At 36.3% G+C, this 14,453-nt stretch overlaps 1 protein-coding gene across 1 annotated transcript; it reads right to left on the bottom strand.

Annotated features, from left to right (window-relative positions):
• Positions 1 to 342: 342 nt before the first annotated feature.
• On the bottom strand, positions 343 to 1,960 carry LOC147517259 (uncharacterized). The gene is made up of 4 exons (XM_086593538.1): positions 1,497 to 1,960; positions 1,279 to 1,404; positions 1,091 to 1,183; positions 343 to 1,013 (listed from the first exon to the last, which is right to left on the bottom strand). The coding sequence occupies exons 1-4, from the start codon at positions 1,843 to 1,845 to the stop codon at positions 343 to 345; spliced, it is 1,239 nt and encodes a 412-aa protein (XP_086449664.1). The 5' UTR covers positions 1,846 to 1,960.
• Between the last annotated feature and the right edge of the window lie 12,493 nt (positions 1,961 to 14,453).

The following is a 14,453-nucleotide window of genomic DNA, read 5'->3' as shown; positions in this document are numbered from 1 at the left end:
GTTACCTTTTGCATTGCAATTTCTTTTGCTTTCCAAGCAACTTTATACGACACATTTGTGCGGTGGCCCTAACCTCCAACCTGCAATCTGTTTTGAGCCATATCAATATTGTCCCTAAGTTTCGATTTCACAACTTCTGAAACCCATTTTGCATCAGCTTGTTTATTAGTTGCAATTGCTTTATCTTGTGAACATGTATGTGCTTCTCTGAAGGTTATAATAACCCATATATCGTAACCGGTGGGTCGGTTTTGCAAACAAATGAAATGTGCAACCGGAGACTTACACTTCATATAAATCCTCTCGGAGAAGTGCTGCATACGACGCAATCAAACATGTTTGCTATTGCGTATGACTTTTTATGTCTTTTATAAGATCATCCCGAGTAGGATAGTGTTGTCCTACTTTAGGAGGAACAAACTTCAGGTTCACATGAGGAGGAGTTACATCCACTTTAGCTGGTGTTTCTGGACTATGGGGAGAGCGAAGAGGATCATATCCTTGATGTAAGTCTTCTGAATTGAGATCTTCTGCACCGAATAACGTAGCATCAACCATTCCATTTGTTTCAATATCAGGTTCACTTTGGCCTTCCTCATCGTTAACAGTTATATCAGGTTCACTTTGGCCTTCCTCATCATTAACAGTCATAGGCGTGCCTCCCCAAAAAAACTCTTGACTACGGTTAGGAGTAGACCATACATCACAATCATCATCCAATAATTGAACTTCATCATCATCATCTTGATTACCACCATTTACTACTCTAACTTCATCATCATTAGCTCTATCCTTTACTTGTACTACTTCTTCTTCTTCAAAATTAACTTCATGTAGTATTTCAACTTCATCATCATCACCCTCATTATTGTCAATATTTTGATTCATGGAAATTCTATATTCCTCAGGGACGTCCTTTGTATCACCATATGGATTTTGGGAATCAAAGTCATCATAATCAGGTTGATCAAGATCTGGTACACCATCTTGCTCATCACCATCATTGACCGTCCCTGTATTATATCAGTAATTAGCTCCCCACTATCAGCAACTGGAACTATATGTTACCTTGCAAGGCTATAGAGTGTACCTTCCACAAACAGAGAAGGCGGTGTGACCGTTTCTCTTTTCTGTACTGAAGGTTCAGGTGTAACTTCAGAGGAAACACCCTCTGGACAAATATCTATATTTCAATGAACACTCAGTAAGTTCCACACCACTATCAGCGACAGGTAAGCTATCATCTATCAACATATCCCATTGATATCGAAGACTTACCTGCCATCACCTTTTCGAACGTTGACAAGCTGTGAGGTTGAATGTGTTCTTCGACGTCGTGAATCTCCACATCTTCCCATTGATGAGTCCCCACTCTCCCACTCCAGGGTTGGTCAAGGGGACTTTCTGGAAAACCAAAGATTCATAACTATCAGGAAATAAAGCATGTACCCACCCTCACTAATAATGACCTAACCAAATGGAATTGCATTACTTACCAATTGCTTCATCGACAAGTTTAAATTGGTTAATAGGACGCTTCTGACGAGCTAACTCCTTCTGTTTCAGAAAAGAGTGTTTCACAGGAGAAACAATGCTTGGAGTCGCGTCTTTCTTAAACAACTCAGTAGCAACTTCTTTCTTCTTAACATTAGGTTGTCCATTGCTTACCACTTCTACTTCGTTGATAACCCAAACCATCATTGTTTTTCTTGGAGACTTTCTTTGTTTCATAATCATGTTCAAATAATCTGTTTCTTCATCAATTCGACACGGGGACTTCTTCGTCAAGTATCTTATAGAAAAAGTAGATCTCTTTCTCGACAACACACCTTCCACGGTACTCATGAATCCTTCAAATGAAATACCCCATCACAAACTCTCAATTTCACCTCGCCACCAACATACTTCATCCGCCATACTTGTCCGCTTTCATCTCCCCATTGTAGTGAATAAGAACATCCAAAGAAGTACCTAACCAGTAAAGTATAAAAAAAATAACCAAAAAGCAATGGTTACAAAGAAGTACCTAACCATAAACCATAAAACTGAAAAGTAAATTCAAACATTTAAGCACAAACTAGTTAAACTAACACTTTTTTAGACATTTATGACAAAATCTATCTTAAATGCCTTAATATTAAAACCCAACATTAAATATATAATCAACATGGAAACCACCAACATTCTACCACAACTATATAATCAACAAGCATTTATGCATGGAGACGTCATAGCTGTCTTCAAAACCCTCTTCCTTGAAAGATGAAACATCAAACAAACAAAACACTAAACTACGTGGAACAAAACCGTAGACCCAAGGCCCTAGATAGCTTAAAAAACAACAAACTATACCTTTATCATGTGAATGTGTCATGTTTTCCATGTCAAACCTTAAAAAATACAAAAAGCAGAGGGACAATGACGAGGAAGAAGAAGAAACAACCAAGAAAAAAACAGAAACTTTGAGCTTTTGTCCTTATTTTTTAGGTTGGCTCAAAATACGAGGTAAAAGTTGTAAAGGTACTGACAACCAAAATCACTGAGAGTTGCTGATAGTTTATTAGTCAGTTGCTTCTTCATTATAGCAAACACAGATACTACAACATGTTTTGATTAACGTGTTTTCTTGATCAAGATCCAACGGTTGTCCATCACTGTAAAGTCAAACTCATCAGGTACAATATGACAGAGTTATGCGCAGTAGGTAAAGAGGGGAGAGAGAGTGTTACATGTCCACGTGGACATTGTTTGAAAATAAGGAGAAGGGCAAAAGTGTCAAAAGTGAGGTTGAAAAGTCAAAATTGAAGAGTGGTTACTACTTGGGAACAGATTGACATTATGGGTTACTAATTGGGAAATTACCCTAAAATTTTCATTTTTATCATTTAGGGGTGTTCTTCTTCGCAACCGAAAGTTTGATTTCGGTAGTTCGGTTCTAGTCCATACAAGAGCAAAAAATTAAAAAAAGAGAAACACAAATAAAATTTATTTTCTCGTTTTGTTTTTGGATTGCTTTTAGTTTCCACTTCTCGCCACATCATTTTTCTTAACCAATCAGATTTGCGTTGTAAAAACCAAGAACCATTTAATTTTACAGCTCTGGTTCTGGTTTTTTGTGGTTCTTATAATTGTGGAATCATACCTATAACCATGGTTTTTTGTGGTTCTTATAATTGTAGAATCATACCTATAACCATCGGTTCCTAGCGGGTATTTTCGATCCCGATTTTTTATTTCAGTTATTAAAATATTCACTATTTACACACATTTTTTTATTGATTTTATTTAAGAATGTATACTAAAAACATAAAAATACTGCACGAACGAGTTGTTTTTTAAATGTTGATATAAATAATTATGTTATTCAATAATAAGTTAAATAAAACCATATATTTAAGGCTATAAGTTTTATTTTTATATTATTTATAACATTAAATACTATGAAAAACTACATATTACACTAATAAATAAAATTTAGTAATATATAAATGAACGATTTGAGTTTTTATATTATTTATTTTGATATATTTTATATTAAAAGTACAATAATGTTCGGTTTCGGTTTTGGTCCGGTTTTTTTGTTTAAAAAACCATTCGGTTCCAATTCTATATGGTCCAGTTTTTTTAGTATTCATTTTTAAACGGTTCTTAAAAATAGGAACCGAAACCATTATTTTTTCCACGGTTCCAGTTTCAGTTAAATAGTACCCATTGACACCCTTAGAATGTCGTAGTCGTCCTCATCCCCAAGTTGTTATCGGGAAAAAACAAGGTTGGAGCTATTTTTTTGTTTTGGACTAGCAGGAGCAGGGCTTGCATGGATCAAATTGTGCTCGCAGTTCTCAAGGCAGTACGTGTCTGACGGCTAGAAAGTGATAGATGCATATAGTTGTCCAACTTGTGAAGTAAACTTTAGGGCATCTCCAATAGGGGTGTAAAATTACACCTCCACATATATTCCACTTAAGTGTTATTAGGATTTTCCAACTCCAATTCCAAATTATTATATAACCTATAAATATCTACTCTCTATTTCTCTATTGTTTTCAACAGATAAGTGTAAAAAAAAATTTGATTTTAAATTTAGACGACACTTAAACTGACGTTCCTCTTTAATTTAAACTAGCTAAAACATCACTTTAAGTGTCGTTTGAGTTTAAAATTTTCAAATTATGACTTTAGAACTAGGTAGGGACGTCCAAACGTTTTTTTTTTGTTCAAACATATGTTCAAGTGTCGCCCGAGTTCTTTATTAACTAATAACGAGATGGGGAATTTCCCACCCCCTCTACCCTCCGTCAACTAATTGGTAACAACTCCATTGGAAAGAGTTTTTTTTATACTTAGAGATTTGCAATGCAGGGAAATAAGGGGGGTTTGTGACTTTTTTCACCTAGTTGGGTCCAAAAGCGCTGTGCAATGCAGGGTGAAAAACTCGGTGACTATTTTCCCCAGTTCAAAACAAGGTGAAACCTTCCACCGAGATAGTCACTGACTTGTTAACTTCAGACGGGATATTGGATTCCGTCTGGATTACAAAACTCACCAGATGGAATCTAACATCCCGTCCGGAGTCCTAACGCCTAGTTTACCAACAGTCAAAAAGTCAGAACGGTAAAAAACGGTCAAAATAAAAAACTTTGGTATATATACAACATTTGTTTTATTTCAACTCACACTTCCAACAATCATATATCATATTTTTTCTTCTTTAAAATCAGTTCTTAAAAAAAACCAAATATCAAATGGCATCAACTCAAGCATCTCAAGCAAGTGGTAGCACTCAAAGGATAAAAAAATTAGTGATCAAGTCCGATGATCAAGCTCTATGTCTTGCTTGGATAAAAATTAGTGAAGACTCCATTGTTGGTGCTTTCCAAAATGCAAAAGGATTTTGAAATCGTGTAACAAACGAGTTCAATCAAGCACGTGGGTCGGATAGGTCTTCCGATTCAATTAGCGGTAGGTGGAAATATATTTCAAAAATAATGAACAAGTTTGTTGCAATTGTGAATGCGGTGGAGGCTCGACATGCAAGTGGTACAACAATACAAAGCCGGGTAATTACAACGTTGTCAATTTGGAATTTATTGATTATTTTAGTCTTAGTCTAATTATTTTCGTCTTAGTCTAATTATCTTAGTGTATTTATTATTTCTATTTTAGTCTTAGTCTAATTATTATCTTAGTCTAATTATTATTTTAGTTTAATTATCTTAGTCCTAGTGATTATTTTAGTCTAATTACCACCATTTTATTTTTTAGTTGTCCGAGGCAAGGATGACGTACCAACTACAAGAAAAATCGGTTTTTTCACTTAATCATTGTTACGTTATACTCAAGGATAATCCAAAGTGGAGTAACGTTTTTGAGGCAAGGTCAAGCCGCCCCACAAAGGGAAAAGGTCGCAAAAATGATGGTGAAGATTCAACTTCTAATTCACCAAGTGTTGGTGGAGTTGAATTGGAGGGTTCTCAAGAAATAGAGCGTCCAAAAGAAATGGAGCGTCCTCTTGGATCGAAGAAAGCCAAGTCCAAAAGGAACCAAGAAAAATCAGTTGGTATGTTGGAGGGTTACTTTACACGTTTAGAGGATACATTTTCACAGGATGTAAATGAAACACAAAAATGCTTAGAACTTAGGGAAAGGGAACTTGCATATGGTCAAAGAACTGTGCAGTGATGGCAAGAGAAGAAAAAAATTGGATTCAAGCAGGAAAAAATCAGGTTCAATTGGAAAAAAATCGGCTTCAAAAGATGCAATATGAAGCTAAGATTTTAGCAATCGATATAAGTGTCATCCATCCCGATACCGCTTTTATAATCGAGCAACAACAAGCTGAAATATGTGCTGAATGGGCAAGGGCTAGAGGTGGTTCTAGCTCTAACTAAGTTTATGTAATATCTAGTATTTTATTTTAATTAAAGCGCTATATATTTTAATTTCACTGTCTTTTTAATTAATGCACTATGTATTTTAATTTCATTGTATTTTTAATTAATGAACTATGTATTTTTATCTAACTGTTTTTTTTTAATTAATGCACTATGTATGCTCTGTCCAATATAATTATTTTCATAGAAATACAATTACCAATAAAATTAAAATACATTGTAATATAGTTCATTAAAACACAACTCATTAAACACATAAGAACTTATAGGAAATACATTAGGAAATACATAGGAAATACGTTGGAACTTAATAGTTCACGTTAGGAAATACATAGGAAATACACTTTCATTTCCATTTTAATTTTCACCTCATTCTCCCTCATCTGGATCCGACCAATTTGGATCATAAATTGGTACCGGATCTGCTGTTTCTTCAATGCCAGTCCAATTAAAAATATGTTCAACTAAGTCCTTTTGAAGATTAGTATGTGTAACTTCATTTCTGATCTTATTTCTTGCTTTAATCATCTGATAAACAAAATGAAAACCATCCTCTTCCTGAAAGAGCGCAGGTATTGTTTCTTTCCTCTGACCTTTCCAATTCCAAACTCTACTTTCACGTTCATTCTCAACAATCATATTATACATTATAATGCATGCCTTCATTATGTCTCCAAGAATAACAACACTATGACAACGCGCAGAAGCCTTAACAATATGTCATCGTGCCTGCAAAACTCCAAACGTCCTTTCAACATCCTTTCTTGCAGCTTCTTGACGTTGAGTAAAGATCTTTTCATGCTTATTTCTTGGATAACGAATGACTTGAACAAATGTGCCCCATTTTGGGTAAATACCATCAGCAAGATAATATCCCATATCATAGTCATTACCATTCACATTAAATGCAACAGCAGGAGCCTCACCTTGCTCTAATGATTCAAAAACATGAGAACGATGAAGCACGTTAATGTCATTATGCGAACCTGGTAAGTCGAAGAAGCAATGCCAGATCCAACAATGTTTGTCTGCAACGGCTTCAAGTATCAAAGTTGGTTCCTTCTTGTACCCTACATGTGTTCCAGCCCATCCACTTGGACAATTTTTCCACACCCAGTGCATACAGTCGATTGATCCAAGCATTCCTAGAAAACCCCTTGCCGCATTTTCAGCTAATATCCTAGCAGTGTCTGCCTCAGTTGGTTGTCTTAAGTACTCTTCCTCAAACGCCATGATAATTGCCTTGCACCAATGCTTCATAGATACATTTGCTGTGGAATCTCCAATTTGTAAATACTCATCCGTTGAATCAGAAGAACAACCAGTTGCTAATTGTGCAACTACACAACTAGTCCCTTCAGAACCCGTAAATTGCTTGTCGACCCAATCCATCCACCTTGTCTTTAAAGTAATCGTCGAATGATGCAACAAGATGCAACATATACATAAAAAGCTCTCTTGTCATCCTGTACCTTCGTCTAAACTTATGAGGAGGCCACCTACAAGGTGTTGTGAAGTAATCCCTCATTATCTTTTGTTTACTGAAATCACCGCCATCTCTAAACGTGTACTCTCTGCCCTTCACAGATCCACCGCGTTTGTCTGTATCCACATCTTCAATTTCAATGGTTGCTTGAGTCATTAATGCCCCAGCAGTGGATAATAACTGCAACCTCTTCCTCCTCCTTCGCTTTATCATATCATTATGCTCATCTCTTACTCTTTCCATGTAGTCATCTTCAACAGAAGTACTAGAAGACAACCCGGTGAAACTAGAAGACGAACTATTACTACTAGATCCTCCCCATAACCTTTGGTTATATGCAATTCTTTCTTCTCTAGACATTTTTCCTATTTTTAGCTTGGTTGTGGGGAAGAAGATGGTTGTTTGTTTGTTTGATCTAAAAGAAAGAAGAGTAAAACGAAATATGAAAGGTAAGGTCACATGTGATACTTCGATTTTGGTCCACTTACCAATTGACAACACATTTTATCAGATTTTTGTTCACTCTCCAAGTGACAACACATTGTATCCAAATGTATCCTCAATAATTCCAATGGGCCACCATCCCCATCCATAATTCCAATGTTTGGAATAGTAAAAGGTGCAGGGAGAAGGACTGAAAAACCATACGGGATGTTACATTCCGTCTCGGTCTAAAAAAACCAGACGGGATGTTACATTCTGTCTCGGTATCCCCATACACTATTCCTGTCAGAACTTGTCAGAACCAAACCACCTGCAAAAATGAGTGATATTCCATCAAAATTTTCTGTTTCAACAAAGACAGAAAATGAGTGAAACGAATGCGAAATTTTTGGAAACATACGAACTTATAAATTTTTAATTTTTTTTTTGCCATAACCTCATTTGTTTTATTGACATATTCATATCCAAAACCTGCTAATATACTTTGAAAATAATAAATAAGACAAACAACAATCATGAAGAACACCCAAGTCTAACACAGAAACTCGGTAAAAAAACTAACTTATAATTTCTAAAAAAAATTGGACATAACCTCCTTTGTTTAATGACATATTCATATCCAAAACTCATCAAAGAAAAACTTGCTAATCAAAAATTCATTACAAACAACAATCCCAAACGCCATAAGACAAGTAATGGCGCATAGTTATTACAAACTACAAAAAAATATCTACTGAGATCTCCTCCTACTACGAGAAGTCTCGGTCGAAGAGCTCTCCCCCCTACGTCGTTGTCGCCTCTCTGGTTGAGGTTGAGCTTGAGGTACTCCACTTCCAGCATTCTCCAACTCTTGCACACGTCTCTGAAGCTGCAAAGTTCGATTTCACTCTTCTTGTAAGTACTCAAAACTGCGACGAGAGGACTCTATGAAGGACTCACGCATGGCATAACTGAGAGAGCTGTAGTTAAGGAGCTCCGACCTTACTTCATCCTGTTTAACAAAACAAATGCATGTTAGGGGTTATAGTGAATACTAATAATAACAAATCATGAATAAATTCAAATCATACTAACCTCGGCTAACTGCTCAAACTGTACTGACAAATCTGCTACCACTGCGGCATCTACTGGTGGAATAGGTATTCTCATATCTTGCCCCTGAGAAGTAATCATGCTCCAGTGCCAAAGGTCATCATCATCAAATATCTGTGGAGTTCTTTGCGGCATCTGAATATCATGAAACACCCTGGGCTGTGACTGTGGCAACTCCACTCATCCTGGGAAATGAATGTCGGGCCTCAATGCTCCAGAAATAACCCCTTCAAAATTGGTGCCCCGGTATAACGCACTTAGCAAGAGACCTCGACCAACCCTCTTCCAATATAAGTCATAGTCGCCCGTAAAAATGAAAGCTGATGCATCTGGCCACTCATTTGGGTTTGCTCTATAGTGTGAAAGAACAGCAGGAAGAATATCAGAGGCTGTCATATCTATGGGTGGTGGGTAAGGTATAACAATCTCTCTAGATACTTGCCGCCAACATCTGTCCCCAAGGTACCATGTAGTGACTGACCCTATAAGTATCATTCGTCGCTGAGAAAGAAACCTTGCTCTATGACACATATATGATAGTCTACGGTACTCAGTGTTCTCTGGAACATCTGGAATATCCGCATAAGGGGTCTGAAAGATGAAGGACTCGGCCCAGGGTTGCCACTCAATTCGGGTAGCTCCTAAAAGCTCAATCTGCTGACGAGTATTATGAATATTATGCGATAGGTCCCCATACCCCCTCTGCCTACGATGAAGCCCCCATGCTTGAATACGTGGAATCAGGTCATGAGTCTCATCCTCTTCCAACCTCTTCAACACAGGATGCATCACACGAAAATGTTTGTACCACCAATATTGCCATCAATAGATAAAATACAATATCAATATATATATATATATATATATATATATATATATATATATATATATATATATATATATATATATATATATATAAACATGTCAACATTAATAATTAGATAAATAAATAAAATGAAACAATAACTTAATAAATAAGACTTACCGTATAATCCAAACAAAGCCGCATTAAATTGCCTTTTAGCGGCTTTCGCCTCAACTCATGAGGTCTAGCCAGCCGGGTAAAGGTATTCCAAGATGGATTGGCCCCAGTCATAATCCCACATCCTCTCTACGACCGAGATAGCGGCCATCCACCCGATCACGTAAATAACTATCAAAGATATCCAAATAATACCGCACCAACAAAGTAGAAGAGGAAGGCACGTACATACTCGTGGATCGACTCCTCACCAATATGATAGTCTTTCGGCTTCTCCTTGAGTCTATTCAAATATCTCAAAGTAAACCAACTCATATTTATAGCTCCTCCCTTAAACCGCTTTCAAATAGATAATCTCAAAAATCCGTCTTGCTCATCATCTTCAACCAAATCAAAACCTTCAAAGAAACTCATCGCCGTAATAAAAACCTCTAAAGTTTTATCAAAAGGAACGACATCTCCATAACCAATTGGGATACCCGTGAGCATTGTGAAATCAAGAGGGGTAATCCCAAGCTCACCCCATGGGAAATGGAATGTGTGGGTAGTTTGCCACCACCGCTCAACTATCCCAAACAACACGCTTGATGATTTTGTCTCAAATTAGAATTCAAAAAGTTCCCAAATGGTGTGGCGGATATAATGTCGGTAACCGTGACAAAATTAGGATCCGTTTTTTATTTCATATAACGCCACCACGACACAACATTTGAAAGTGCACAACGCACTTTCCATAGGTATACTTCCTACATTCAACCAACACGCAATATGATATAATTACAACTATTTTTTTTAAACAATGCGACAAATTCAAACTAATTACACAACAACAAACTTGATATAACTAACATAAATAATAATAATTAACATAAAAAAAAATCAAAAACTTACTTGAGACTCCGCCACTCAATTTGCTACGTGTCGGACCGATGTTGACACTAATGGTGGGTGTTCCTCGATTTCATAACGCGGTGGAAAATTGAACCTAAGTTCAATTTCGTCCTCCTCACCCACATTACGCGTTCTCAACGACGATCCTTTTTGCCCATTTTTTTTGAAAATTTTAACATTTCCAAACCATCGGGAATGCTCTTCATGTGGTGAGGTTGGTGGGGATGCATTGGGGGGTGGAGAAGTCATTATGAAAGGAAGTTTGTGTCAAAAGGTTGTTAATGGAGGCTAGAAAATCGCAATTTTGGCTGGAAAGGAAGTGAGAATGGAGCCTGTTCGCGTCTGTTCATATTGAGTCATCAGACGGGATGTTATAAAATACCAGACGAGATATTATATTCCGTCTTGTATCAAAAACCTCAAGACGGAATCTAACATCCCGTCCGAGATATATTATTCACTTTTGCATTGCACAGCTTCACCTTGTTTTTCACCGTTTGGTGAAAAGGGAGTGAAGAAGTGATGAGGTGGCGGTGAATAGGGGGGGGGGGGGCCCACCCCCCGCCCCGCGGAGATGCTCTTACAGTTGCATACATACATGTTCTGAGGTCCTCAATTAGAATAACTGGGTCTTCTTGATCCATTGGTTTTCTTGATACATGCAGGGTGATACAGCCATACAGGTACATCTTCTCTTTGTACCTGAGTTTGTTTAATTTCTTAACATCGATAATGTGCAACTTTGCTGTACCAAAACAAACGTGGCAGCTTTGTTTAATTTCAATGATGTCATGTCATTCTTCATTTGTGTGTGGGAACTGGGAAGACTAAGTTAAGATTTCCGTGTCCATGCCGATGCCCGTCTGAATGAAAGGGCGGCTCAAGATATTTGGAGGCCCTAAGCGAAAGTAGATTCAGCGAATGTCTAAGCGCCTACCATTCATAATTTTTTTTTTCTATATATCGTATTGATTTATTTTATATGATTTCCGACGCCACGCGGAAAAAAAAAATGTGAGATTATATATAACAAGCATGTAGCATCTACGCACACAAGTAGGAGTTTGTTTCAGCCAAGTGAATCAAATTATGGGCTTCAAGAATTAATTTAGAAAATTTCAGAACCTGATATGCCATGCAGATTTGATTCGAATTTTTTAAGAATGGTAAAGTTTTTCTTAAAATTGGAATTTTTGGTATATTTGGCAAATTCAAAAATCTTAAGATTCAATTCTATTTTATAACTTGTTTAATGTACACCAAGAAATTGATTTTATATATATATATATAGCTCGGCTCCTAAAAGGACCTTAAATAAGTATCAAATCTAAAACAGCCGCAACTTCACCTACAAAATGATTTAAACCCTAATCTTTTGTGCATATGATCTACTAACCATAAAGAACATCTCTACAAAAATTCAACTCGTTTGATATCCTCTAACTTAGATAAAATTGTTTTCCACTTTTGAATATATATATAAATGTTCAGAAATGTCTAGTTTTTGCATTCATCTTTTGCCAGTGTTAAAAATTGTCAAACGAGTTGAATTTTTGTAGAGATGTTCTTTATAGTTAGCAGATCATATGCACAAAAGATTAGAGTTTAAATCATTTTGTAGGTGAAGTTGTGGGTGTTTATACAGCCCGGCTCCTAAAAGGACCTTAAATAAGTAACAAATCTAAAACACCCACAACTTCACCTACAAAATTATTTAAAATCTAATCTTTGGTACATATGATCTACTAACCATAAAGAACATCTCTATAAAAATTCAACTCGTTTGACAATTTTTAACATTGGCAAAAGATGATTGCAAAAACTAGACATTTCTAGACCTGGAAAACAATTTTATCTAAGTTAGAGGATATCAAACGAGTTGAATTTTTGTAGAGATGTTCTTTATGGTTAGTATATCATATGCACAAAAGATTAGATTTTAAATCATTTTGTAGGTAAAGTTGTGGGTGTTTTAGATTTGGTACTTATTTAAGGTCCTTTTAGGAGCCGGGCTGTATATATATATATATATATATACACACACACAGAAATACTCTAGTGTGGACTTCCCGTACAAAAAATAATCCGGATCAAAATAAACCAACTTGAATTCTCGTGAATTTATTCTCTCTCTCTCATCTCTCCACTTTTTTCTCCTATTAGAACCCACACACTCTCTCTCCACTTTTCCTCTCTCCTCTCTCTATGCCCTCTCTCCTCTTTCCAATTTTTTGCTGCCAACTCTCTCTTCTTGATTCAGAGACAATATAATTTAGAACAATATAACATTGTTTATAACTAATTAATCATATCAGATTATTAGAAGTGGCTGAGTTTGGATAAGATCATACCACGCATTTAGGGCATGAACGCACTGGGTCGTCATACAACAACGTCACGGTAAAATCTGTACCAGTTGAGCAGCATTGCAACCCTATCCACTTGCGAGCAATATATTCTACCATAGCTGCATGTGAATATTGACTGAGTACATCATAATCACTTTCAAATGCAAGCTGAAAATTAATATCTTCTACTGAAAAGAAATGAACCCATGGCGAAAATGAGACTATCTATTAGCCAAAGAAATACATAAAATTGAACTTACATTGTCACAATATGCACATCTTCCTCAGCTAGGAGCCTAGGACAGGTTTCTCGTTGGCCTCAGCTTTGGCCATTGCCATATCAAACCGTGGCACGCGAATGACTCATCCAGCTGAAAACTGATGACATGAACAAGTATTTAGGTTTAATAAGTGAGAAATAATAAGGGCTAAATGATAATGGTATCTATCTTAAGCTTCGATAATGATGTCTGCTTTTGAACTTTGGAAACAAGATATATATGGAAATGAGAGGCACTCTATAGATTAAGAAGTCAGAACTAGTAAATTAAATTTGCTATGTTGCATGTGCATAAGTTATTGCAAAATCAAAAAACAAAGACTAAATAAACAATTGAATGTTACAGCATGGACAATGATGCCTTCATTTAGTTGACCGCCTTATTTATTTTTTAAAGAGTAAAAGCTTAAACTTACCACTTGTGAAAGATACACACGACTCAATCTCACAACAAGAGCATACCCTCAACTCTTCCTAAAAAGTTTGATGAAAACAAACAACAAAAGATTTGATTAAACCCATCCCAAACCATCAAACCGGCACTTATCCCTCTCTAGATTCTAGACACACACCTTAGGGATTGAGAAAGAGAGCAAGCTCCGCGCACACTCATTTGGGGGAGTACACACACTTTAAGACACTACGACAGATTGGAGGGGAGGAAAGAGCACCACATTTTCCATGTAAATGACAACATATTATGATGTGATCCACAGACTCACTGCCACACATGCATGCATCACAAAAAAAAAACAAAAAAACTTCTGAGGAACGAAATATATATTGCCTGCACTAATTAACAAATAAGAAAAACTTAATGCAATAAACTATTTATTACTTCGTTTTTTGATATCTTAGATTTATCAATTAAACTATTCATTTGTAATTAGTAGCAGGAATCAAAGGCATGATTCAAATAGTTCAATCAATAGCAAATATATATGTTTAAATTTCGTATGAACGTGAAATGGTATATATATTCTCGTTTGCGGTAGAAATTGGTGAAACCAATCTGGGGAGTAAGAAAAAGAGTTTT

This window comes from Coptis chinensis, chromosome 2, assembly GCF_015680905.1.
Source record: "Coptis chinensis isolate HL-2020 chromosome 2, ASM1568090v1, whole genome shotgun sequence".
NCBI lineage: Eukaryota > Viridiplantae > Streptophyta > Magnoliopsida > Ranunculales > Ranunculaceae > Coptis > Coptis chinensis.
This window is presented reverse-complemented; position numbering and strand designations above follow the sequence as displayed.